At 45.6% G+C, this 24,475-nt stretch overlaps 4 protein-coding genes across 6 annotated transcripts; 3 read left to right on the forward strand and 1 right to left on the reverse strand.

The window, feature by feature from the left end:
* The first annotated feature begins 978 nt into the window (after positions 1-978).
* Positions 979-8,894, forward strand: LOC133471626 (potassium voltage-gated channel subfamily D member 2-like). 2 transcript variants are annotated; one of them, XM_061761341.1, is made up of 6 exons: positions 981-2,369; positions 5,095-5,257; positions 6,252-6,335; positions 6,808-6,909; positions 7,736-7,944; positions 8,271-8,894. In XM_061761341.1, exons 1-6 carry the CDS (start codon positions 1,258-1,260, stop codon positions 8,428-8,430), a joined length of 1,830 nt encoding a protein of 609 aa, XP_061617325.1. In that variant the 5' UTR covers positions 981-1,257; the 3' UTR covers positions 8,431-8,894. The 2 variants fall into 2 exon arrangements, with proteins under 2 accessions (XP_061617326.1, XP_061617325.1); XM_061761342.1 differs by lacking the exon at positions 6,252-6,335 and having other exon boundaries at positions 979-2,369.
* tspan12 (tetraspanin 12) lies at positions 8,692-12,285 on the reverse strand. Of its 2 annotated transcripts, XM_061761372.1 has the most exons (7): positions 12,061-12,272; positions 11,567-11,649; positions 11,199-11,334; positions 11,053-11,118; positions 10,752-10,859; positions 10,538-10,681; positions 8,692-10,004 (listed from the first exon to the last, which is right to left on the reverse strand). In XM_061761372.1, the coding sequence occupies exons 1-7, from the start codon at positions 12,124-12,126 to the stop codon at positions 9,771-9,773; spliced, it is 837 nt and encodes a 278-aa protein (XP_061617356.1). In that variant the 5' UTR covers positions 12,127-12,272; the 3' UTR covers positions 8,692-9,770. The 2 variants fall into 2 exon arrangements, with proteins under 2 accessions (XP_061617356.1, XP_061617357.1); XM_061761373.1 differs by lacking the exon at positions 10,538-10,681 and having other exon boundaries at positions 12,061-12,285.
* Positions 12,286-12,603: 318 nt separating this feature from the next.
* On the forward strand, positions 12,604-19,058 carry cct2 (chaperonin containing TCP1, subunit 2 (beta)). Its single transcript, XM_061761344.1, has 16 exons — positions 12,604-12,718; positions 13,680-13,754; positions 13,837-13,902; positions 14,081-14,192; positions 14,268-14,344; positions 14,606-14,718; positions 14,835-15,037; positions 15,721-15,821; positions 15,912-16,039; positions 16,428-16,531; positions 16,619-16,738; positions 16,882-17,010; positions 17,363-17,466; positions 17,569-17,668; positions 17,911-18,052; positions 18,784-19,058. Exons 1-16 carry the CDS (start codon positions 12,716-12,718, stop codon positions 18,812-18,814), a joined length of 1,608 nt encoding a protein of 535 aa, XP_061617328.1. The 5' UTR covers positions 12,604-12,715; the 3' UTR covers positions 18,815-19,058.
* A 404-nt stretch (positions 19,059-19,462) lies between these two features.
* nots (nothepsin) lies at positions 19,463-22,255 on the forward strand. Its single transcript, XM_061761361.1, has 8 exons — positions 19,463-20,061; positions 20,239-20,356; positions 20,639-20,757; positions 20,874-21,073; positions 21,149-21,277; positions 21,397-21,541; positions 21,624-21,722; positions 22,075-22,255. The coding sequence occupies exons 1-8, from the start codon at positions 19,852-19,854 to the stop codon at positions 22,246-22,248; spliced, it is 1,194 nt and encodes a 397-aa protein (XP_061617345.1). The 5' UTR covers positions 19,463-19,851; the 3' UTR covers positions 22,249-22,255.
* The last annotated feature ends 2,220 nt before the right edge of the window (positions 22,256-24,475 follow it).

The following is a 24,475-nucleotide window of genomic DNA, read 5'->3' on the forward strand; positions in this document are numbered from 1 at the left end:
TGTGTGTGTGTGTGTGTGAGCATGTGTTCTAGTCTTAGTCCTAGTACTCTTCAAGTTCTAGTCCTCCTTGTTCCAGTTTTCTTTTAGTCCTTAGTCCTAGTACTTTTCAAGTCCTAGTCCTCCCGGTCCCAGTTCTCCTTTAGTCTTTAGTCCTTGTTCTTTTCAAGTCCTCGTCCGCCTGGTTCCAGTCCTCTTGTCAGAGATCTACAACTCTTATAGTCCAAGTCCTCTTCTAGTTATACAGCTAGTTCTCTAGGTCTTGAATTCTCTTCTAGTCCCATCAGCTACAATGGGTGTCTTAGTGTTTGTTTGCGCTTCGTTTTCTTTTCGTTTGCGTTGTGAGGCCATTGTGCGACTAAAAATAGAAATAGAATAAAGCAGAATTCAATGAACGTCTCCTCAGGGAGGGGAAGGGGCAACGGGGTATCAAGGGAAGATGGTAGTGAGGGGGAAGAGGAAAATGTTCATATCATCACCTTAGCAGCAGAAAAAAAAAAAAAACATCAACAGTGAGTGTTGATAACAGTAAAATAACTAAAAGTTAGTTAATTGATTGTTATAATGTGGACCAAAAGTGTTGAAAAAAAATCATCTACACACTTTTCCTGCAAACATCTCAAGTCTGTATGTCTTTATGAATGTGTGTGTGTGTACGTGTGTTAGTTAGCTGTGTACATGTGTATGTTTAGGTTGTGTGTGTACATGGGTTGTGCGTCTCCGTGTTGTGTGTGTATGTTGGTATGGACCTTTGTGCTTTGTGTGTGTGTGCGCATGCGTGTGTGTGAGAGTTGGTTGTGTGTGATTGTTGTGTGTATTGTGCATCTGGATTTTGTGCCTGTGTGATTGTGGTGTGTGCGAGCTTGTGTGTGTGTTTTTACAAGCAGAGTGACACTTCCTGTTTTCAAACAGATGAGTGCACATACACAAAAGTCCACAAACGTTGCGCGCACACATACACACACACACACACACACACACACACAAAGAGGAGGAGGAGGAGGAGGAGGATGGCAGTCCGGGAGGAGGAATTACATGCCTTGGGGAGGTCCTGAGTGGGGGGCAGGGCACCTGTGCAATAGCAAGCCAACTGCTCGACCTTGCCATGTGAGCTGCGTCTGGCAAAGTGGCGGAAGAAAGAAGAGCGCATGTGAGGAGTTCTCCTGTGAGTGTGCGTCAAACTTTCCTCCTGATGAGCGCGTATTCCTCTACTGTGTGAAACCTCCGCTGTCCAACTTGACTTGACGGATTTCCCCCACCATGGCCGCGGGGGTGACAGCATGGCTGCCGTTGGCTCGTGCGGCAGCCGTGGGTTGGATGCCCCTGGCCAGTGTGCCCATGCCGGCGGTCCCCCCAGAAGGACGGCGCGGGAAAGACAACATCCTTATCCTCAATGTGAGTGGGAGCCGATTTCAGACGTGGCGAGACACTCTAGAGCGTTACCCGGACACTCTTCTGGGAAGCTCCGAGAAGGACTTCTTCTTTCAGCAGGAGAACAACGAGTTCTTCTTTGACCGTGACCCGGACTTGTTCCGCCACATCCTGAACTTCTATCGGACAGGGAAACTGCACCTCCCGCGGCACGAGTGCATCGCCGCCTTCGACGAGGAGCTCTCCTTCTTCTGCATCGTCCCGGAAGTGATTGGAGACTGCTGCTACGAGGACTACAAGGACCGGCGGAGGGAGAACCAGGAGCGCCTCCAGGACGACGAGGAGATGGATCTGACCAACGAGCCAATACCGGCGGATTTGAACTTCCGGGACTCCCTGTGGCAAGCCTTCGAGAACCCACACACGTCCACCATGGCGCTAGTCTTCTATTACGTCACGGGATTCTTCATAGCTGTGTCCGTCCTTGCCAATGTTCTAGAGACTGTCCCGTGTGGGGTGAGGTTCAACTACGCTAAGCCCACATCCTGCGGCGAGCGCTACGCCTTGGCCTTCTTCTGTTTGGACACAGCCTGTGTGCTGATCTTCACAGTGGAGTATGTCCTCCGCCTGGTGGCCGCGCCCAGCCGCTTCAAGTTCGTCAAGAGCGTCATGTCGCTCATCGACGTGGTGGCCATCATGCCCTACTACATCGGCCTTGTCATGCCCGAGAACGAGGATGTGAGCGGCGCTTTCGTCACACTCCGGGTCTTCCGCGTCTTCCGAATCTTCAAGTTCTCGCGCCACTCGGCCGGCCTTCGCATCCTGGGCTACACGCTGAAGAGTTGCGCCTCCGAGTTGGGCTTCCTGCTCTTTTCGCTCACCATGGCCATCATCGTCTTCGCCACTGTCATGTTCTACGCCGAAAAGAGCTCCAAGGGCACGGCCTTCACCTCCATCCCTGCCGCCTTCTGGTACACCATCGTCACCATGACCACACTCGGGTAAGTGAAGCATACATCATGGTACAAAACCTGGATAGAGGATGCCAAACTTTTGATAGGACACTCGGGTAGATAATACCGAGACACTCACTTCGGAGATGTGAGACTTTGCGGTACAATATTTGGGTAGATGATGCCAACTTTGTAGTAGGACCCTGAGGTAGGTGATACCGCGACACTCTGATTGGTGATGCACACTTTCTGGTACAACACTCTGGTAGGTGGTGATGCTGACTGGTAAGAGACCTGGGTAGGAGATACTGGGACACTAGGGTTGGTGATACTGAGACATTCGGATGGGTGATGCACACTTTCTGGAATGACACTCTGGTAGATGATTTTGACTTCGGGGTAGGATACTTGGGTAGGGAATACTGGGACACTCAGTTAGGTGATATTGAGACGCTCATGTTGGTTAAGTACACTTTACGGTACAATTCTCAGGTACATGTAACCGACTTTGTGGTACGACACTGGGGTTAGAGATACGGAGACACTCAGACAGGTAATTCACACTTTTGACACTCCGGTAGGTGATGCTGATTTCATGGTAGGATAGGTCATTCAAACTTTGTGCTACAATACTTGGGAAGGAGATACTGGGACACTTGGATAGGTGATACTCATTTTGCAGTGACAGATTCTGGTAGATGATGCTAAAAACTCTGGTAGGGAATATTGAGACTCTTTGGTAGGTGATGCCGACTTTGTGGTAGGACCCTCAGATAGGTGAGGCACACTTTTTGGTAAGACCCTCAAACAGGTGATCCAGAGACTTTTAGGTAGGTGATTCAGACTTTGTGATCAGAAACTCAAGTAAATTAAACCCAATTTGTGTTTGTATCGGTCCGTTGTGGTAAAGAAGGAGCAGAGCTGAAAGGCGAAGCTCTCAATTTACCGGTCGATCTACATTCCTACCCTCAGCTACGGTCACGAGCTGTGGGTCGTGACCGAAAGAACGAGATCCCGGATACAAGCGGCCGAAATGAATTTCCTCCGCTGGGTGTCCGGGCTCTCCCATAGAGATAGGGTGAGAAGCTCGGTCATCCGGGAGGAGCTCAGAGTAGAGCCGCTGCTCCTCCGCATCGAGAGGAGCTAGATGAGGTGGCCGGGGCATCTCATTCGGGTGCCTCCCGGTGAGGTGTTCCGGGCACGTCCCACCGGGGGGAGACCCCTTGGACGACCCAGGACACGCTGGAGAGACTACGTCTCTCGGCTGGCCTGTGAACGCCTCGGGATCCCCCCGGAAAAGCTGGATGAAGTGGCTGGGGAGAGGGAAGTCTGGGCGTCCCTGCTGAAGCTACAGCCCCCGCGACCCGACCTCTGTAAGCGGTAGAAAATGGATGGATGGATGCGCCCTGACTTGTGTACACATGTGCATGTGGTGTTTGTGTGTGTCTGCGGGTGTATCATGTTTCAGTGGTATGCCTGCAGATGGGCGTTCACTCGCATGTATTATTTAGTCACTTGACCCATGCTGTGACTAGATCACTCTGCACACTTGCTCACAACCATACACACAAACACACACACACCTCAGACTCTCTCGCTCTCTCTCTCTCTCTCTCACACACACACATATATATATATATATATATATATAGGAAACGAAGAAGCCTGATGTGCTGTTCATGCTCCTAATCTCATTAGCTCCTTAGCAGAGGCACTTGTTTAATTGGTTGTTTAATGAAGAGGGCACAATGACTTACGGGCAGTGGTGTTGCATCAGCAGCTTTGTTTCCATGGCAAAATCGCTACTCAAGTACACCCCGCAAAGGCTTGTGGGTAGGGACCGGTGTGCTGATGCCACGTGTGTCCAGGGGCACTCCTCCATACGCGTAACGCCTGATCTCCACCACCTGGCAGCAACATGTGCGCGGGCGCACACGTATCGCGCGATATGTTGCGTCACAACGCACACGTGGAGTCACATCACCTGCATACTGTGTGATGGTCAAAGATGGCTGACGGTGTCCTGCTGTAAATAAGAAAGCAGGCTCGTGCGCATTTCCGCTAGAATGGTTTTAGAAGAGCGACTCTCCCTCGGGCAACTTTTTCCAGAGGTCGGAGTTACTCGCATACATAAGTCATTACTTGGGTTAGACAAGCCAAGTCAAGTCATACAATCTTGCTCAATCACAACATACCGTATATTTGCACACTCACTATCTGTTACAAGTTACTGTTGCCTTGGCCAATTGGGGGACGTAAAATACAGACATTGGGATCTAAATGGAGACGTCCCAGCTCCTCAGTAAGCTGCAATAATATTATTTCTTCTTCTCAGAGGATGAAGAATATATGCCTGTCAGTATTGTTTTATTGTTTTGCCTCATGGTTTGTGTTCAAATATCTTTTACATAAAGTGTTATGATACAGCGACACTGTGCCATTCTTTTGTTCATCTCTGGCGTTTCACGCTGTTTGTTTGCATTCACCGTCATGTACTGTAATTGCTGTGCCTGCATCACGTGGGCTGAGGACCCCACCCCACCCAATCGAGAGGTGGGATCAGGCGCAAAGTCCACCCCAGTAGGCGGGACCGAGGGACACCGAGGGATCCAGGGTGGTCCACCGGCCCCGCCGAGGCGCCCCGAAAACCGGCCACCCGGAGGAAACCAACACCCACCTACGCCGCCCCACGCGCACCGCCACCCCACCCCCAAACTCCTGATTGATTGATTGATTGATTGATTGACTTGACAACTTACGACCTGTTCCTCAGGTACGGTGACATGGTTCCAAAAACCATCATGGGCAAGATCGTGGGCTCCATGTGCTCCCTGAGCGGCGTGCTGGTCATCGCTCTGCCCGTGCCTGTCATTGTGTCCAACTTCAGCCGCATTTACCACCAGAGCCAGCGTGCCGAGAAGAGGCGGGAGCAGAAGGTGAGAACCCGCGAGAACGGAACAGGACTGGGCAAAGTGTGGGCTGGCAGGAGGGCACGTATTGGTTGGCACGCTCCCTTGTTTAATCTGACCATGTGGCATGTGAAAGAACCACTGTCGAACTACTGTTCAGTTGTATTCAACTTTTTAAGTTTTGGTGAATCATTATTCTATTTATTCAAATGTATATTTGTGCATACAGTATGTAGGGATATAATAAATATATAAGAATAAAATATAACAACTGTATTAAAATGTAATCATTCAAATACAAATTAAAAATACATACTCATTTTTATTAAATTGTAAATAGATAACACTTAAATTAATATTTATGTAAATACATGTATGTATTTGGTTTTTTTTTAATATTTTACATATATTCATATTTTATTTGTATTCATTTGTCATAAAGAGATGTTTATTTTATTTATCGTAAATAACAAAATACTCAAACACTAGTCAGTTTTATATAATGAACATTTGACAATTTTTATTTAACCAAGAATGATTAATTAATTACAAATAAAAACTGATTATTTTATTATTGTCATGAGCAAATTGTATTCATTCATTTATCTAATTATATGATTGGTTAATTGATGCATTGTAAATAATAGAATTCTATAACATTAGCAAAATGAAAGAAAATCCATAGAGAATTAATTTTATCTATTAAAATAATGTAGTGTACATGTAAAATTCTAAATATTTGTACAATTGATATATTAGTAATTATGTATTTTGACTTGTTTATCTGACTAAATAATTGGTTAATTGATTAATTGTAAATAAAATACTCAAATATCAATAAAAAAACATTTTACATCATACATTTAACTATTTACTTTTTTATAATCATTTGCTAATAATTCTTAAAGTAATTGTAAATGAAAACAATAAAAAAGTGGATTAATTTTCTGATTAAAATAAAGCCTATTACATCCACATTTTTCAAAGCATCCACGCTGAACGTGTGCATGTGTTCACACAGAAAAGTCGTCTGGCCAAAATTCAAGCGGGAAAGAAAGAAGGAGCGAGTGCTTACTTGTGCTACAAACTGCTGACCAACGGCGAGGTACTCGTACGCGGTGGTGTTTCTGCGGTGTGGTGCTTGATGCTGATTGGCTCCTCTGTCACATGACTGGCAAAAGGAAAGCACGTGGTTAACAAGCTATCAGAAGTGGCGTGACAAAGAAACTCTTGAAACTTCTTCTTGCACTAGTAAAACGAAAAGTAACATGTTTTTCCACTAGTGCCTTCCACTACCGTATGAGTTTTCTTTGCACTAGTGTTACTAGTAGAATGACTCGGGCACACTCGTAGAACAACTGGCCTATGAGTCACATTTTTTTCCACTACTGTATGAAATTTCTGCACGCTAGCTAGTAGCACAACTTATCATGTTACTAGTGATGGAAAATTGTTCCCTTGTTGACAATTGCATGCTAATAGTGCTACTAACATGTAATTATATGCCTTGTTTGCATGTGCTCCTCTTCAATGGTTGACTCACAATTTGGTCACGTGACTGTGTCCTTGTCCTGAAGGTGTCCAAGGAGGTGGGCCAGTCGCTGGCGTTCAAGGCCAACGCCAACGGCAACATGGCAGAGCATCATCACCACCTGCTTCACTGCCTGGAGAAAGCCACGGTGAGCTCAACTGGTAGGACTTTCCTGCGGTGTTCCACAAGGATCAATCTTAAGGCCCATACGTTTAGCACTACATATGCTTCCTCTCGAAAATGCCATCAGTGAAGTTGAAGATATCTCATACCACAAGTATACTGATGATTCTTTTAATCCTGATGAGACAGATGAGATTCAGTAAGTGTGCTGAATTGTCCATAAAGTATCAAGAAACAAATATGACTGAACACATTCTGACGGAATTCCGATAAGACAATATGTTTTCTTGTAAGATTGCGACTTTAAAAAAAAAAAAAAAAGAAAATCATAAAATAAAATAAATATATATATAGTTTTTCATCTACAATATTTTTTTCCCTGTTAAGTTTCATCTTTAATCTTGTCATATTATGCTTTATTCTTTCATAAAATTAGGACTTTTTTTTCTAAAAAATAAAAAAAGAATAAAAGACTTTATTCTTGAAAATTCTGACTTCATGACTGTAATATAACTTCTCTTTTGCATTCTTCTAATAGTATTATGGCAAGTTTATAACTTGTTTCCTTGTAAAAGTTTGACTTTAATCTTGTAATATTACAACTAATTCTAAAAAATATACGCCTTATCTTTTATCTAAATAAAAATGGCGTTTTTCTTGTAAGATGGCAACTTTTTTTGTTGTTCAATTATCACTTTTTATCTTGAAAAAATAGGACTCCTTGTAATATTTTTCTCAAAGACTTGACTCTCCACTTCTATTTAGCCAAGGATTCTGCAAAGACTTAATTATTTGGATGCGTTGTTCCAATTGACTTAATGTTCTTGTCCACACAACATATGAATGATCAGAACCTGCACTTTGTGGAGCACACGTCGTTGGAGGGGAGTTGTTCCGAGGAAGCCTTGTTGAAGCAGGCCCAGTCTCGTTCGTCCTGTTCCTCCCGCTCATCTTCCTTGCTGTCCTCTTTCACTTCCTGTTGTGCCCACACCAAGAGGACCAACTTGGACCCCCGCAAGTCCAACACCAGCACAATCCAAGATCCACGACGACCACTCAGGTAGAGGCGTATGGAAAATGTCCTCCATATTTTCTTTTCGCTTTCATTTGTCCACACAATCATTTCCCAGTGGTGCGGTGGAGCACCCAGGTACTCTTTTGCAAACTACGACCCTACAGTATCGCAGTAATGAACATTAAGACATTACATCGCTCAATACATCCTAGCATACATACTGTACATAAAACTCACGTGTGCGAGTTATAATTCAGGGCAGCTTTAAACCAACACCTCCAATCTTGCCATATTGATTGGATTTTGAGATTTCTTTTGCGGACTGGAGGTCGGCAGACTCCTGACTCGGATCATTCGACTTCTCTCCACAGTCGCTGCAGTCTCAATGCCAAATTGGAGGAGGCTGTCCCCCTCAACTACGAAGGGCCTCGGGTCGCGACGGCCCGCATTGGCAGCCTGACGCCGCCCGTCACCGTGCTGCAAGGCGACCTCTCCCAGATCGCCAAGAGTGTCCACGTTTCGGACCTCTGAACTCTGTCGTGAAGTACAACAACAAAGGAGCAAACCCGTGTTCATCGCTTCTGTGTGCATGTTAATTAGCTTAGCACAAAGGCGATTGATGTGTTGTATGGTCTTAAAGGTACGCACAGTACAATGCTAATAATCAACTCATTGTTCAGGTGCTTGTTTTTTACATGCTAAGCTAGCTACTAGCCGAATTCAGGACAGAAGCTTCTCAGGTTTGACTACAAGTTGTTTGATGGTTCACAACAGAGGCACTTTACAAGATGCTTGAGAGTTGATTCATTTTATTGATTTATTTGCATGAAGTGTGACACCGGTGTGGAAAGCTGTTTGACCGTTTAATTCGATATCCTTCATATGCGGCTTAAAGCCCATGTATTAGTATCATGCATCACTTTTCTCATTCAACATGTTGTTTTGTCAAACATCCTTATTGCGATGCTTTTGATAATTAAATTATTATTCCTGTGGATTTGTGGCATGCAAGAGTTGCGAGAGATGATTGACAGCGTGTGCAGAGTTGAAATATAATATAAATAAATGCCCTCGTGTCTCAGGGAGAATAGGCGGGCGGGCCCCGACTATTATTAATGTGCCAAGCTTGTCCAGTGAATTTCCTCTCCGCTCGCTTCCTCTGTGAACTCTAACCCCAATGAACATTCCCCACCAAAAGGAAATCAACACAATATAGAGAGCATCGCCATGACAACGGCAGAACATTCTACATTGGATTGAGACCGGTCCTGGGCAAAGATGATGATTATTATTTATTTTTTTTAAATGTGGCCCACTCAGCATTTATATTATGAGGAGAGCTGTAATATTTGTTTCATTAATATGGATTCCCCCCCCCCCCCCCCGCTAAAATTAGTTATTTCAATTTATTGTTTTGTTGAAATTCATTTATCTCTTCATTTACCATGGATAAGACAAGCACGAGTCAAACAAAACTAATTTATAAATACAGGATATAAATTTTTTTTGGATTAAATTCTCAGATAATAAATATTTTTGTATTTATTTCATGAATAATGTATTTTATCTTAACATTTTAAATATACTGAGGCATAAAAATACATCTACATTAAAAAATATATATATTTATTTTGTTTAATATTTGGTGACTAAATGAAATGATACCACAAACACACACATATATATATATATATATACACACACACACAACACGTACACACACCAAACACAAACCATACACAGATATGCATACTAAAAATACACAAAAACACGCATACACAGCACACACACAACACATTTCCATTCTCTATTTAGATGCCAATATTTCTGCAGTTGTAGTTGTATGTCTCCAAATGTAATATGATATAATGCTATGAAACAGGCTCCATGTGTAAGTGATGTTCAGCGGGCGGGCCTCCTCCAGGTGGCGCCGGCAAGCATTGTTGTTCTTTGGGCCACTTGCGCCCGTAGTGAAGCGTCCAGAGCAGCATGAGGGTCAGAGCCATGGCCAGGATCTGGGCCACGCCCATGGCCACGCCCAGGAAGCGCAGAAGCTGCAGCAGCGCGCTGGAGCGGATGAAAGACAGCAGCTTTGGACCGCAGCCCTGCAGGCCAGAAAGATGATGCGGCGTGTCATTCTCATGTCATCACATCAACTCATTGTCATGTCATGATGTCATCGTTCTCATGTCATCACATCTCATTGCTCTCATTGTCATGGCATATTCTCATCTCTCGACATCGCCTCAGTCTCACGTCAGAGTTCATTCTCATGTTTTGACATTTCATTCCCACGTGGTATATAATCCTCATGTCAGGACATTATCTCATCTCATGACATCATCTCATTGTCATGTCCTGATGTCATCATTCTCATGTCATGACATCTCAATTTCATGACATCTTCTCATTGTCATGTCATTAAATCATTTCATTTCATTCTCATGACATCTTCTCATTGTCATGTCATGACATTATGCCTCACGGTCTTGACATTTCATTCATGCCATCGTCATTCACATCATAATTCTCACATCCTGAGATCCTTTTCTCATGTCTTCTGGTCATCATTCTCATTGTCATGTCAGGTATCATCCTCATGCCACAATTTTTATTCTCATCGAGAGTCTCGCCGCACCTCTTGATGTAGATCACTGAGGTCGTGCTGGTGGGCGCGGCGAGCACATCCTGGATACTGATAGGAGCAGCAGGAGTCAGGTGGCCACTCCCTCTCTGTCATCTCCAGCCAATCCGTGAAGTAGATCACCCCGCAGCACTCAAACTACACACACACACACACACGCCTGTCATGTATGTGAGTGTACGTGTGTGTGTGTGTGTGTGTAACTAACCTCTGTCTGAAAGGTGTTCCAGGTGTGTGTGAGCCACTGATGCTGGCGAAGGCCGAAGTTTGACATCCGAAACTTTAGACTGATCATGTCAGAGCGCTGCACATGGGGCTAAATGCACGCACAATCGCGCGCACACACACACACACACACACACACGCACACTATTAGCCAGGTGTGTGAACTTTGCTGATAACAGCACATACACAAATATACACATTCAACCTGCTAGCCAGGTGTGTCACCTGTCTGCTGATAACAACACATACACGCACGTGTCAATGTGTGTGTGTGCGCTTGTCACCTGCTCATAGGTCCATAGAGCGCTAGCCAACTCCACACACAAGATGACCAGCAGACTTCCGAAGTACTGTAACACAAATGCAGAATGCGTGTGTGTATGACTGTGTCAATCAATCTTAGCCAATCAGAAGCGCCGTGCCGCCTTACCCAGGACAACATCACCAGGTCACAGCGCAGCGTGCCGCACACGCCCAACATGGCCACCATCAGCAGGAAGCAACAGACCACCACCAGGACGGGATGAACCACGGGGGCAAAGGTCAGCACGGCAGCCTCCTCCAGCCTCCAACGCACACACAGACACATACACAAACAAACACACATCATAAATACACACACAAAACTCTCAATGATACACACATGCGTACACATATACACTTACACACGCACATACATACACAGATAGACATGCAAAGACACATACACGTGCACAAATGGAGACCCACAAAACTGACAGACACAAACATGAAGTGGTGTCATTGCTGTTGTGTTGTTGTGTGTGCGTGCACACCGACCTGGTGTGAGCGGTCAGAGTCAGGACGGCGTTCAGTGAATCTCGGATCCACGCCGCCACTCCCAGAATGCACGCTGACATCAGCTGCAAGCGTGCGCGCACACACACACACACACACAGATCAGTTTCTGTTACAGAAATAACATCTGAGAATGTGAAACATGCCGCACACACACAACACAACACATAAAAACATACAGACAACATACACAACATACACGCATGTGCACTGACAACCACATGTGCACAAACACACACACACACTACACAAACATACATGCAGACACACAAAAACACCATAGACAAAAAGACACGCGCCACACAGTAGACAAACACACAACACACAAAATGAATAGTTAGTAAATGAATAACATACAGGAGTGATTTAGGATTCAGATTGATGAATGAATATGTCGTTTTTATTCTGACATTTTGAAAGTAAAACACATTGATTAGTAAGCAAGACAGCCAATGAAAAGACCCGCCACTTCTTACCCAGAAGAGCACGTTGAGCGCGCAGAGGAAAAGGCGCACGCATCTCACGGCGTCTTGTCTCGCCATCGCTCGGTTCGGGCCTCAAATGCTTCGGACCAGCACGGCCTCATTCTGAGCTGAGCCGGGCCGCTACCGAGTAGCGTGCATGCAGTCGGTTGTCTTAGAAGGGTGGGGGGAAAAAGACGACCCACAGGTGCTGCCTGCCTGCTCGCACGCACACGCTCTTGAAATAGGCACGCCATGACGTCACACTCGTCATACTCGGCAGGATGTCTGTTCCCGGCGGAGGTCGGGGGCAGGAATGTGACCCGATGTTGCTTCTCCTCACGAGTTTACGATCAAATAATCATAAAACAGAGCCAATGATTGCTATAAGGATTCTCAAAACACTCGTATCAAAAAGCATCAATTAATTCATCAAATACATGTCAACTTGTTTATCTTACTGTTTTTTTGTTTGTTTTTAAATTATTTCTCAATAAATCTACTCGGCAATTATCCAATGAGTCATTTTAGTGAAAACCAACGCAAATAATATTCCACTTGGTAACAGATGGGGGCAGCAAAGCGCACCACTGTGTGGAAGTTGCCGGATTGTACGAGCCGAAGAAGAAACCCACCCTTTCTCCTGTGTCCACCCTAAAACGCAGACATCATGGTGAGTTTCCAATTGATTTACTCTCTTGTTGAACCTTAAAAGCACAATTAAAGCGAACGGGAACTCTGCCGTTGAACGTCCAAAACAAGCATACGGAAGATGACATCGCATTAGCGTCTTTGGCTCCGTTAGCTGGCAATGCTAACCGGCGAGCACATGGGCGTTATTAGTAGCTAAGTTGATGCTAGCGTGGTCAGATCCTCAACGTAATGAAATGTCCTTTAAACGCCCAGCAGTTCGTATCTGCAAATGATATAAGTTGATGCGTTATATTGCCTGGTTTGTGCGCCTTTCTTAGCACTTAGCTTGTTTGCAGCCTCGGCTAAACGTGGCTGTCAGCGCTTCATCAAAGGAATATAACGTAGATTAAATGTGGGGAAATTGATAAACAACACAGTTCGACTATATACTTTTTGGGAAGATTAGCTTTTTGTATTTTATTGTAGTTTATTTTTCTTGGGCAGCAACTTTTTGTTGTGAGTTTGTCTCGAAGCTTCTAGTAGGCACTCGGATGAATGATGCTGCGTTCATTGGTCCTCGGAATTATGGGCTTTAAGACGTTTTTGAGATTTAGTTTTCGTTTATTCCTTTGTGAATTTTGTTGTTGTCCCCCCTCCCTTATTAAATTTTTAGGTGTTTTTTATTTTATTTTTATAGAAGAGAAACAAATTATGATTCAGTTACTGGTTTGGTCTGTAACTTGGCAGAAAATAAGCAAAAACAAATGTGAATCTTCCTTTTTCCAAAATAAAATCAGATGTTTGCAAATGTCTTATTTGATTAAAATGGATAAATACAGAAATTCAGAGGATTTGGACAATTTTAAGTAAAAAAAAATTGATTATCGAAATAGTTGTTGAATAATTGTGTCAGCTCTTAATTTGATGTACAAATTTGGTCAGTTCTTAATGTAAAATTGTGTGAAAACAAGATGATGATGATGATGATGTGGTGTCCGCAGGCGTCCCTGTCAATGGCCCCCGTCAGCATCTTCAAACATGGAGCCGATGAAGAAAAAGCTGAAACTGCTCGTCTGGTGCGTGTGTTTGTACTTCATCTCTAAATTGGGGAAATAGTGTCATTGTCAAGCTTACAAGTGTCCCGCGTTGTCCCTGCAGTCGTCTTTTGTGGGCGCCATCGCCATTGGAGACTTGGTGAAAAGCACCCTGGGCCCCAAGGGCATGGTGAGTGTCTTTGTTTTGCAGCTTAATGCTAACATATAATGCGAAAGGCCATTCTGGCTATTGGGAATTAGCATGGACGTTATAGTAAACAACTTCTACTTTAACACACACAGCATACAACAATACTCACAGACGAATATTTTCTCTGCTGTGTGCGCGTGTGTGTTGTGTTTTTCAGGACAAGATCCTGCTGGGTGGCGGCAAAAGCGGCTTAGTGACGGTGACCAACGACGGCGCCACCATCCTGAAGGCCATCGGCGTCGACAACCCTGCTGCCAAAGTTCTGGTTGGTGAGTGAAGAGGCCTGGTTGGAGGGTGAAGTGTGTGCGTCCGCAGAGAGATGACACGTGCGTGTGTGTTCGCAGACATGTCAAAGGTTCAAGACGACGAAGTCGGTGACGGAACCACGTCCGTAACTGTTCTGGCGGCCGAGCTTCTGCGTGTAAGAGGCTGCTAAATTTAACCCTCAAGTACTTTATTTACAGTAAATCAAGACATTGAGGTAAAAGAATAAAAACTAAAGAGACTTTTTCATTTACCAGTTTTAGGGAAAAACGGGCGAAATAATCCAACAAAAAAAATAGTAGCCGTAGAGGGCTGTTTTTTTTTTTTCCACAGCAGTGCGACACTCTTCCTGTTTACGTGGCGCACAATGTCACCACTTCCCGTAGATGGCTCACGTGCGGCTCTCTTTGATTGACAGGAGGCGGAGCTTCTGATCGCCAAGAAGATCCACCCGCAGACCATCATCTCGGGCTGGAGGAAGTCCACGCAGGCGGCCAGAGATGCGCTGAGGGAGGCGGCCGTGGATCACAGGTGCTCCGCTCTGATGGGCTCGTGAATGTGTCGCTATTTGCGTGGCTTTGGGACCAAGCCTTAACAGTGATTTCCTTTTTCTTTTTTCTACATTGACGATCCGGCTGTCTCCATAGCAATGACCCGGCCCGCTTCCAGGAGGACCTCCTGAACATTGCGCGCACCACGCTGTCCTCCAAGCTGCTGACCCACCACAAGGATCACTTTTCCCAGCTGGCCGTGGCCGCCGTCATGAGACTGAAGGGCTCGGGCAACCTGGAGGCCATCCACGTCATCAAGAAGCTCGGCGGCAGCCTCACCGATTCCTACCTGGACGAAGGTCAGTGCGCCAGACCCGAGCTCAGTTGAGGGCAGAGGCGGCAAAAGTATGGGGTGTTTAAATAATAATAAAAAGACAAAAGTACTTGCACTCAGAAGAAGGCTCTGGGAAAAGTAGATTAAGTACATTTCAGAGTCTGTACTTTTTTTTTTTACTTTAACAGAGTTGCCAGACCCCCCCCCAAAAAAAGCCATTCATAAACAGTTTTCATTTTTTGCTTTTTGTATTCGTGATGGTATATTTTTTTTATCTCGTTGTATGCAGTTATTTTCCATGTTTTAATGAATGTTCTACATTATTAACTCATTCAGTAGCATTGGCACAGGCATACGTTTTTGATCCTCTGCGAAGAACGACTAATATTACTGCATCTTACTGAAGAGTAACTTCTATTATACTGCCCCCTGGTGGGCAACGTGTGCACACAAGGAGCAGCAAATATTAAATAAAATGTTATTGGAGCAAAAAGTTTTTATTTAATTGTCATGTTTTTACAAAGTACAACTTTATAGTGTGCTATTTAAAAAAAATAAAAATACATTTGAGTTGTTCTGGTTGGAGGCTGGAAGGGATTGTCATTTCCCGTCATTTCAATGGACAAACTGATTTGAGATGCAAGTGTTTTGAATCGTGTAGTGTAGTCACAGAACCGATGAAACTCTGCCTGTGCTGTGGTGGTTCAGGCTTCCTGCTGGACAAGAAGATCGGCGTGAACCAACCCAAGAGGCTGGAAAACGCCAACATCCTCATCGCCAACACGGGCATGGACACGGACAAGATCAAGGTGGGTGAGGCTGCGCTCGGCGGACGTTGGCCATGAAGAAGAAGAGAGGTTTTTTATTTTGACTTTTTTTTTTTTTTTTGTTCCCTGCAGATCTTCGGCTCGAGGGTGCGCGTGGACTCCATGGCCAAGGTGGCCGAGATCGAGCTGGCCGAAAAGGAGAAGATGAAGGAGAAGGTTGAGCGCATCCTCAAGCACGGCATCAACTGCTTCATCAACAGGTCAGTCACCGATGTTGTACTTTGCTCTCATTGTACAAGTACGACCCTAGCATAATTACACTCGATTTCTTATTGAACATATACCAACATGCAACAGCTTAATCATCTTTTTTTGCCTGTTGAGATTTGAATTTCTCTTAATTCCTCCTCAATATGGCATCTTTTTTGAGTTTTTAAATGTATCGTTAATGATCTCAAGCTATTTTCAACAACTTAGACTGGGTAATAATTTGTAAAAATGAGAGACACTCGTTGGGACTGACCAATAGTATCAATTTGTGGGGGGGGGGGGGGAATATGAAATTGACCAAATTTGGACATGGAAGGTTGCTGATGTACATTTATTCAATGAACGTTATCTAATCAATCGTCAATGTTGACTTGCCAGGCAGCTGATCTACAACTACCCGGAGCAGCTCTTCGCTCAGGCTGGCGTCATGGCCATCGAACACGCCGACTTTGCCGGCGTGGAGCGCCTGGCCCTCGTCACCGGTACGCGATGTCGATGTCGCTCTCACGTCGTCGGCGTCTGCGTGCGTGCGTATGTGCATTGATGAAATGTGTTTGTGTGTACCGTAGGCGGCGAGATCACGTCCACGTTCGAGCATCCCGAGCTGGTGCAGCTGGGCCGCTGCAAGCTCATCGAGGAGGTGATGATTGGCGAGGATATGCTCATCCACTTCTCGGGCGTCGCCATGGGTACGCACGCACACAAAAGCTGTTTGATCACATTAGTTTTCGTTCAGAGTGCTTGTAGGGTATCAAATATATTTCTCAACTCAGGTTTATTTATAGACCACTTATGAAACAAGCGCAGCTGAAGCCAAGTATCGCTTTTGCAGGTGAAGCGTGCACCATCGTGCTGCGAGGAGCCACTCAGCAGATTCTGGATGAGGCGGAACGCTCGCTGCACGATGCGCTGTGCGTCCTGGCGCAGACCGTCAAGGAGCCGCACACCGTCTATGGAGGAGGTAAAAAGAATACAAATAACATAAAATGTCCCTTTTGTCGAAACGCATATGCGCCTGTTCAAAGGTTTGGGGTCCTATTTTTTTTCCCAAGGAAGTTAACATTCAATCATTCAGAAATATAGGCCACACCAGAAATTCACAACCTTGAGCCAAGACATATTTTACATCAGGAAATCTTACGACAAATAATAATAAGATAATAGCTATCTTTGTTCGTCTATGGCTGACATAATAAGTGGCAGAACAATGAAATGATGGCCGAAGGTGCATAATTAACCGGCTTTGACTCTTTGTTTGGTGGTGTGCCATGAGTTTTCCCCACATGTGAAGTATGCTGTGGTGCTGTGTTCAGGCTGCTCTGAGATGCTGATGGCCAAAGTGGTGAGCGATTTGGCCAACAAGACACCAGGGAAGGAGGCGGTGGCCATGGAGTCCTTCGCCAAGGCTTTGACCATGGTAAAAACAAACAAACACACAAAACAGTCGGTTATTTGTTGTTCATAACGATGAATGAAAATGTTTTGTTTTTCTGATCTTGGCGACGTGGTCCTTCTTCAGCTGCCCACCATCATCGCAGACAACGCCGGCTACGACAGCGCCGACCTGGTGGCTCAACTGCGTGCGGCGCACCAGGAGAAAAAGATCACCTTCGGTTTGAGTGAGTAACGGCGATCTTATTCGTAACCATTTTTTTTTTTTCCACGATTGTATAGCATTGCTGTACACTTGTAGGACAACTATGGCATACTAGTACAACATTAGTAGTGAGACAAAACTACTCATGAGCATTTTGGTGACACGGTCGTTCTACGAGTGCGCTGAATTGTGTCACGAGTGAGATCAAAGAGCGTCCATAAGCTGAATGTCATAAATGCTCCCGTGGCTTTCCGACCCCCGCAGACATGGCGGAGGGCACGGTGGGCGACATGGCAGAGCTGGGCATCACAGAGTCGTTCCAGGTGAAGCGGCAGGTGCTGCTGAGCGCCTCCGAGGCGGCCGAGATGATCCTCCGAGTGGACAACATCATTAAAGCGGCGCCCAGGTCGGTGACACCCGCACGGCCAGCAACAAAATCACGAAAACAACCGTTTGAAGTACCGCCCATATTTTATTGAACTGCCAATTTGCTGGCAGTGATGACCCAATTCAATATTCTATGTTATCAATAACAGTATTGCTTTGCTGCCATCTTGTGGGATCTGGCTATGTTAAGTGAGTTGAGGCGCTTCATTTAGACCAAGGTAGTGATTTGCAGAAATCCTGGTCCCAAGCAACTGTAAGTTGTAGTGAGATGGGAAACTTTATTTCGACAAAATGTGGTGGTTTGCTGCCCACTTGGGGCATCAATGCTTTATCTGCTCGCTGTCCGTTATTTGCTGAAAAACTTAAACTATTCACTGTTTTTGTGGTCAGCATATTGCTTTGGCACCATCTTGTGGCATTTTGCTGCCAAGGAACTTTGTAGAAGCGAGTTAAGGAGCTTCATTAAAGGGAAAGTCTGCAAGTATTGACACACCCCGCCCCCCAAAAAAGATGTAGATGCCACAAGATGGGGGGCAAAGCACAATTTTTTTTCTGAATGAAACTCCTCAACTCACTTGAACATCGGGGTTCACTGTAGTGTATTTATCCACGTGGGGAAATTCAGTCATTCTTCCAGTAGCTCACATATACATAAAAAGACATTGCGCACGCCTTAAAAACAACGTGATCAAATACAAAGAGACAACTTTTTTTTTTTTTAAACTTAGCATACTTGTTGTTTGTCTACAGGAAGAGAGTTCCGGACCACCATCCTTGTTAGAGGAAGAGGACGATGAAGATGGATCCCATCCTCTTTATTTATCTGTGTAGTTCAAAAGAGAAATCTTCTTCTTCTTCTTCTTCTTCTTCTCATGTGGAAGCACTGTCGCGCCTGAGCGGCTAACGCTAGCTGCTTGCGAGGTTAACTTTAGCCGCTAGTGCTCGCGTTAGCCACTCAGCAGCAACCTGTCTTTTGGAATGTTTTTGGTTTTGTTGACAGAAATAAAAACAAAGGTTTGATTGAACAGTGTTATTGATCATATATCATTAGATGTGCAACAATTGACAGTTAATTGATTATCAAATTAATCAACTATTTTGATAATCGATTAACCCGATTATAGAGACATTCTTTAGCTTCAAATTGTCCAAATCCTCGGAGTTTCAGCCTCTTAACAGTAAATATTCTCCGATTTATGTCGTCCTCCATGAAGGCGGACTGATTATCTGTGTTGAATCAAAATAAGACATTTGCATTTTTGCGGATTTTCTGATGTTACAGGAGCAAACCAATAACTGAATCCAAATCAATTCCTGTTTGTGCATTTTCTGCACCGTCAATTTGAACTATTCTGTTTTTGAATAAAAGGATGGAAATTAAAACAAATATTTTTATCTGATTCAATCAATCTAAAAAAATATCAACACATTGATTATTAAAATAATCGTTAGTTGCATACACATATAATCAATCAAGTCTCCCGTGCCCCAAATGTCTTTCTCCTTTTGCGACGACGACGACGACACAGCAAGATTCCTTTTCAAGCGATAATAATCCCAAATGTTAGCGTGTCAACACGCGCACGCTCGTGTATTGATTGCGACGAGCGTGCGCGCGGCGTCCCGCTATCTGATAAGCTGGCGCGACTCTACCGCTCGTCATTGCGGAGGACACGATGGACGCCATCAAGCTGCTTCTGCTTCTGTTGAGCGCCTCCACCAGCCTGGCGCTGCTCAGGTAACAAATCGCCTGGAAAGCTTGAAAACAAATGGAAGTAGTAGTGCATGTATGTTGAAGAGGGTACGGAAATAGGATAGATGCTCAAAGGCCTGGTGATGCTCTCCAGGGTTCCTCTGCGGCGAGGGCGCTCCGTCCGCTCGCAGCTGCGCGCCGCCGGCGTGCTGCGAGACTTTCTTCACGAGCACCGGCCCGACGCGTTCAGCCGGCGCTACGCTCACTGCTTCCCTGCCGGGACGCCGTCGTTGCGCCTGGGCCGATCCAGCGAGAAGCTCTACAACTTCATGGATGTAAGAGGAGAATTTAAGATGGAAAGCTATGTACGAGTACGCACTTTGTCCTCACTCAATTCAGCGCACTAGACTGTCTTGATGTTAAGGATGGGGAGTCAACGCTCAAAGGACTTTCCATACATTCTGATGATGTCATCCTTGATTGTGGAAGCTGATGGAAAGATGTTTTGTCAGGCTCAGTACTTCGGTCAGATCAGTCTTGGGTCTCCAGAGCAGAACTTCTCTGTGGTCTTTGACACCGGGTCAGCGGACCTCTGGGTGCCGTCGACGTACTGTGTCAGCCAGGCCTGCGGTAACACGCACACGCATACACGGCGCAAATACTGTACATGCACGAAAACACGCATACAAACATTAGTGCATGCACACACACACACAAAACAAGTGCACACAACACGTACATACACAACATACATGCCCAAACATACATATATGCACAAAACAAGCAATATACGTACACACACACACACTGTGTGACCTCCATGTGTTTCTTTGATTTAAGTGTCAGAACAGTTTGACCGTGTTTGATGATAAGAGGCCAACAACCTGTGTGTGTGTGTGTGTGTGTTGACAGCGGTGCACAACCGTTTCCGAGCGTTTGAGTCTTCTTCATACCGTCACGATGGTCGGATGTTCGGCATCCATTACGGATCGGGACACCTGCTCGGGGTCATGGCCAGGGACACGCTCAAGGTCAACACCGCTCTTGAAAAGTTAGTTAGTATGAGATTGTTTCAGTAGTGCACGTGAGAGGGTTTCAGTCACATGTGAGCGGTAATCCTGAATGACGCGTGCGTGTTCATGTGCAGATGAGCGGCGTGAGGGTGCACAATCAGGAGTTCGGGGAGTCGGTGTACGAGCCGGGCTCCACCTTTGTGGTGGCGCGCTTCGACGGCGTCCTTGGCATGGCGTACCCGTCGCTGGCCGAGATCCTGGGCAACCCCGTCTTCGACAACATGATGGCGGGCGACTCCCTGGATCGGCCCGTCTTCTCCTTCTACCTCAGCAGGTAGTCGCTCCGGCTCGCCGAGCCCGGTTTGAGAACCGCAGACGTAAACCGCGTCGGTATCTTGGCGGACCGCAGGAGGTCGGGCGGCGGTCGGGACGTGGATGGTGAGCTCCTGCTGGGCGGCACCGACGAGGCTTTGTACAACGGACCAATCACGTGGCTTCCCGTCACCGCCAAAGGCTACTGGCAGATTCGCATGGACAGGTGCGACACGAGCTCGCTCTTTAACACACCCTTGTTATGTGCGTGTGTGTGTGTGTGTGTGTGAAACAACAGACAGCTGATATAACGTAATTCTTTTCTGTATTGATTTTTGTATCCAGTGTGTCTGTCCAAGGCGTGAACTCGTTCTGTCCTCGCGGCTGCCAGGCCATCGTGGACACGGGAACCTCCCTCATCGCCGGGCCCACCGATCACATCCTCATCCTGCAGCAGCTCATCGGAGCCACGCCCACCAGCATTGGCGAGGTGAGCTCAGCTATGACATCAGGCGTGTGTGCGCTTTCTTACACACACATCCATCATCTGTGACATGATCTGTGTGTGTCAGTTCTTCATCGACTGCGCCAGGTTGTCCAGTTTGCCTCACGTGACGTTCGTTCTGGGCGGCAGCGAGTTCACCTTGACGGCCGATCAGTACGTCAGGAAGGTGAGGAACATCCGAGGCCGGCTGAACACCCATTATCCAATGTCACGTAATCGTTCCGAAAATTAAACAAATGTGTTTATGACAGATATTTTTTTTTCATCTGTCTCTGCCAGTGACGTATAGTGACTGGCAGAACAATTCATTGTTCTTCCAATAGATGGCAGAAGGTCAAATGTACCTGTATAACCACTTGTTGCAATTCATACAACAGAAAAATAGCTTTGTGTTCAACTAAACAGGCCCACATTTTACACTGAGAAAATACATTTTTGTGTAAATTGAGACAGGGTCATCATTTCAGTATATACGCTATATAGACTCAGTATCCCACTGTGTTTGTCGTGACCCTCAGGAGATGCTGGGGGACAAAGAGCTGTGCCTGAGCGGCTTCCAGGCGGTGGACATCGTGACGCCCCAGGGCCCGTTGTGGATACTGGGGGACGTCTTCCTCACCGAGTACTACAGCATCTTCGACAGAGGAAACGACCGCGTCGGATTGGCGCCCGCTCGCCATGCTGGCCGCTAACTTGATGCTAACGGTCTGATTGTTATCAATAAAGCAATTCGTTCTTAAAGCATTTCGTTGTGCATGTGACATTTCTGTTGTATGTGAAAGAGCATTTCACTTTTGAATGTGAATGGGTTTCAGTCACAAATATGAGCAAATCATTTTTCAGTAGTGTGAACAAATTTGTGATGTAAAAATGTGAGCAAAATCTTCAGTTCTTTGTTTGATGTGAGATACATCCATTCTCATGTTGTCATTCTTTTGAAAAGAAAAAAACTCACCTCATTAGCAACTGGATAAATTCCCATACTTAATAAGATGTAAATATTATTTATTTTATTTGGAGAGGACTTTGCACTCATTTAGGTGGAGCCTTTAAGCAGAGTGAGACGTCTTCTTAGGCGCCAGCAACAGCACAGAGTAATGCACTTACCGATCGTCTCTAATTTCCCATCGCTGATCTGCAGTCAGTTTGTTTCGAACTGGGCTCCTTTTGCATGCTTAATGGACTGATCTCAAGACTTGCGGTTTCCTCGGCAAACTCATGTGTACCAACTCCAGAAACGTCGAAACTTCCCGAAATAGCAAAGTTCGACATTCTGTCCATTTAGTTGTGAGTATGTTGACTAGTTGTTGTGTTTGTTCGCTAACTTGAACGAGTAGCTGGTAGGTTAGCACGATGGAGTGTTGTTAGCTTGACGCTGTTAAGTTAAGTAGCAACATTAGCATTGGGGACACCTGCTAGTTTGCTAGCAACCCCCCTCATTAATCACCTAATTTATGTCTAAATATGACTTGTGTGTTGAAGATTATGTCCCTTAATCTGTCAGTATGTTTCAGGGGCGGTTAAGAGTTTATATTGTATTAATACATAGTTTTAAAGTTGGTATCCACTTTATTTAATAAATTTGCACGTTTTCTTTCCTTGCATCCTTCCTTCCTTCCTTTCTTCCTTCCTTCCATCAACCCATCCTTCATTCCTTCTTGACCTCCCATTGACCGGTGACCAGTCCATAAAATGTATGTATGAGTAAATGTGTATGTATGACATGAGATGATGAGGTCATTGTGTGTTGTGCACACGCTCAGTCGCGACATGCCGTCCAACGTGGAGATCAAGGCCAAAGTGAGCCAGCCGCTGCAGTTCGCCAAGTTGGCGTCCCAGCTCAGCCAATCGGAAGGCAGCGTCATCAGGCAGCACGACACCTTCTTCCACGGCCGCCAAGGACGACTCAAACTGCGGGACTTCATGGTGCGTCTGTGTGTGTTTGTGGAGAGGATGAACGTCAACACACGTTTGGTTTGCTTGTGTTTAGAACGGCTCAGGTCAGCTGATCTTCTACGAGCGTCCTGACACGGGCGGACCCAAACTGTCCCGATACTCCATCAGCCCCACGTCAGACCCCACAAGCCTCAAGGTACAAACACTTCCTAGGTGTGTGTGTGTGTCTTTATGCATACTACGTGTGTGCGTGTCCGTCTCAGGCTGTGCTCTCGGACGCCCTGGGTGTGAAAGGCGAGGTGCGCAAGGAGCGGCGTCTCTTCCTGATTGGTCAAACGCGTGTGCACCTGGACGCGGTGGAGGGCCTCGGACACTACATGGAACTCGAGGTCGCGCTCATCTTCGTCATGTGCACGCACGCCCTCTTGGCAACTGGGGCTGGGCCATACATCTATTTTATCCATGAATATGATTTTTTTTTTTTTTTTTTTTTCGATTAAAATGTCATTCATATCGCCCAGCCCTCATGTTGAGTCTCGGTCTCTCGTGAAGTGTTTGAACGTCGTGTTTCCAGGTGGTGATGCGTCCAGACCAGGCGCTGGAGGACGGCCACCAGGTGCGCTTGTTTTGCTTACGCTTTGAAGGCAGACGACGGAAATCCGTTGGTGCATTTATTCCATATGTTACTAGTGCACTGAATTGTTCATGTACTAGTACATGCTTTTTCTCGGCTTGTAAGAATTCAACGCACTAGTGGAAAGGACAACTTGTTATTAGTGCCATTTTTCCACTAGTAGTACCACTTTTGGCAAGGATCTAGGATATCGAATAAATGCTCGAAAAAGGTCCATGTACTAGTACACTCTTTGTCCTCACTAGTGTATATAGTATATGAACAATTCAGTAGTAGCTTAATGGAATACATGTTGTCCGGTTGCGGCGACTCGTCCTTTTACGTTGGCAGGTGGCAGAAGGTTTGATGGAGCAGTTGGGCGTGACCAAGGAGAGTCTGGTGACGGGCGC

This window comes from Phyllopteryx taeniolatus, chromosome 22, assembly GCF_024500385.1.
Source record: "Phyllopteryx taeniolatus isolate TA_2022b chromosome 22, UOR_Ptae_1.2, whole genome shotgun sequence".
NCBI classification, from domain to species: Eukaryota; Metazoa; Chordata; class Actinopteri; order Syngnathiformes; family Syngnathidae; genus Phyllopteryx; species Phyllopteryx taeniolatus.

Bases quoted from the DNA above. Each gene is read 5' to 3' on its own strand.
- LOC133471626 (XM_061761341.1), top strand. From the start codon at position 1,258: ATGGCCGCGGGGGTGACAGCATGGCTGCCGTTGGCTCGTGCGGCAGCC. The intron at 5,258-6,251 runs GTGAGAACCCGC...GTGTTCACACAG, and splicing joins AGAAGAGGCGGGAGCAGAAG to AAAAGTCGTCTGGCCAAAAT. The intron at 6,910-7,735 runs GTGAGCTCAACT...ATGAATGATCAG, and splicing joins ACTGCCTGGAGAAAGCCACG to AACCTGCACTTTGTGGAGCA.
- tspan12 (XM_061761372.1), bottom strand. From the start codon at position 12,126: ATGGCGAGACAAGACGCCGTGAGATGCGTGCGCCTTTTCCTCTGCGCG. The intron at 11,119-11,198 runs GTAAGGCGGCAC...TTTGTGTTACAG, and splicing joins ACCTGGTGATGTTGTCCTGG to TACTTCGGAAGTCTGCTGGT. The intron at 10,005-10,537 runs GTGCGGCGAGAC...TCTGGCCTGCAG, and splicing joins TCAGTGATCTACATCAAGAG to GGCTGCGGTCCAAAGCTGCT.
- cct2 (XM_061761344.1), top strand. The intron at 15,038-15,720 runs GTCAGTGCGCCA...GTGGTGGTTCAG, and splicing joins CGATTCCTACCTGGACGAAG to GCTTCCTGCTGGACAAGAAG. The intron at 15,822-15,911 runs GTGGGTGAGGCT...TGTTCCCTGCAG, and splicing joins TGGACACGGACAAGATCAAG to ATCTTCGGCTCGAGGGTGCG.
- nots (XM_061761361.1), top strand. From the start codon at position 19,852: ATGCTCAAAGGCCTGGTGATGCTCTCCAGGGTTCCTCTGCGGCGAGGG. The intron at 20,357-20,638 runs GTAACACGCACA...GTGTGTTGACAG, and splicing joins CTGTGTCAGCCAGGCCTGCG to CGGTGCACAACCGTTTCCGA. The intron at 21,723-22,074 runs GTGAGGAACATC...CGTGACCCTCAG, and splicing joins CCGATCAGTACGTCAGGAAG to GAGATGCTGGGGGACAAAGA.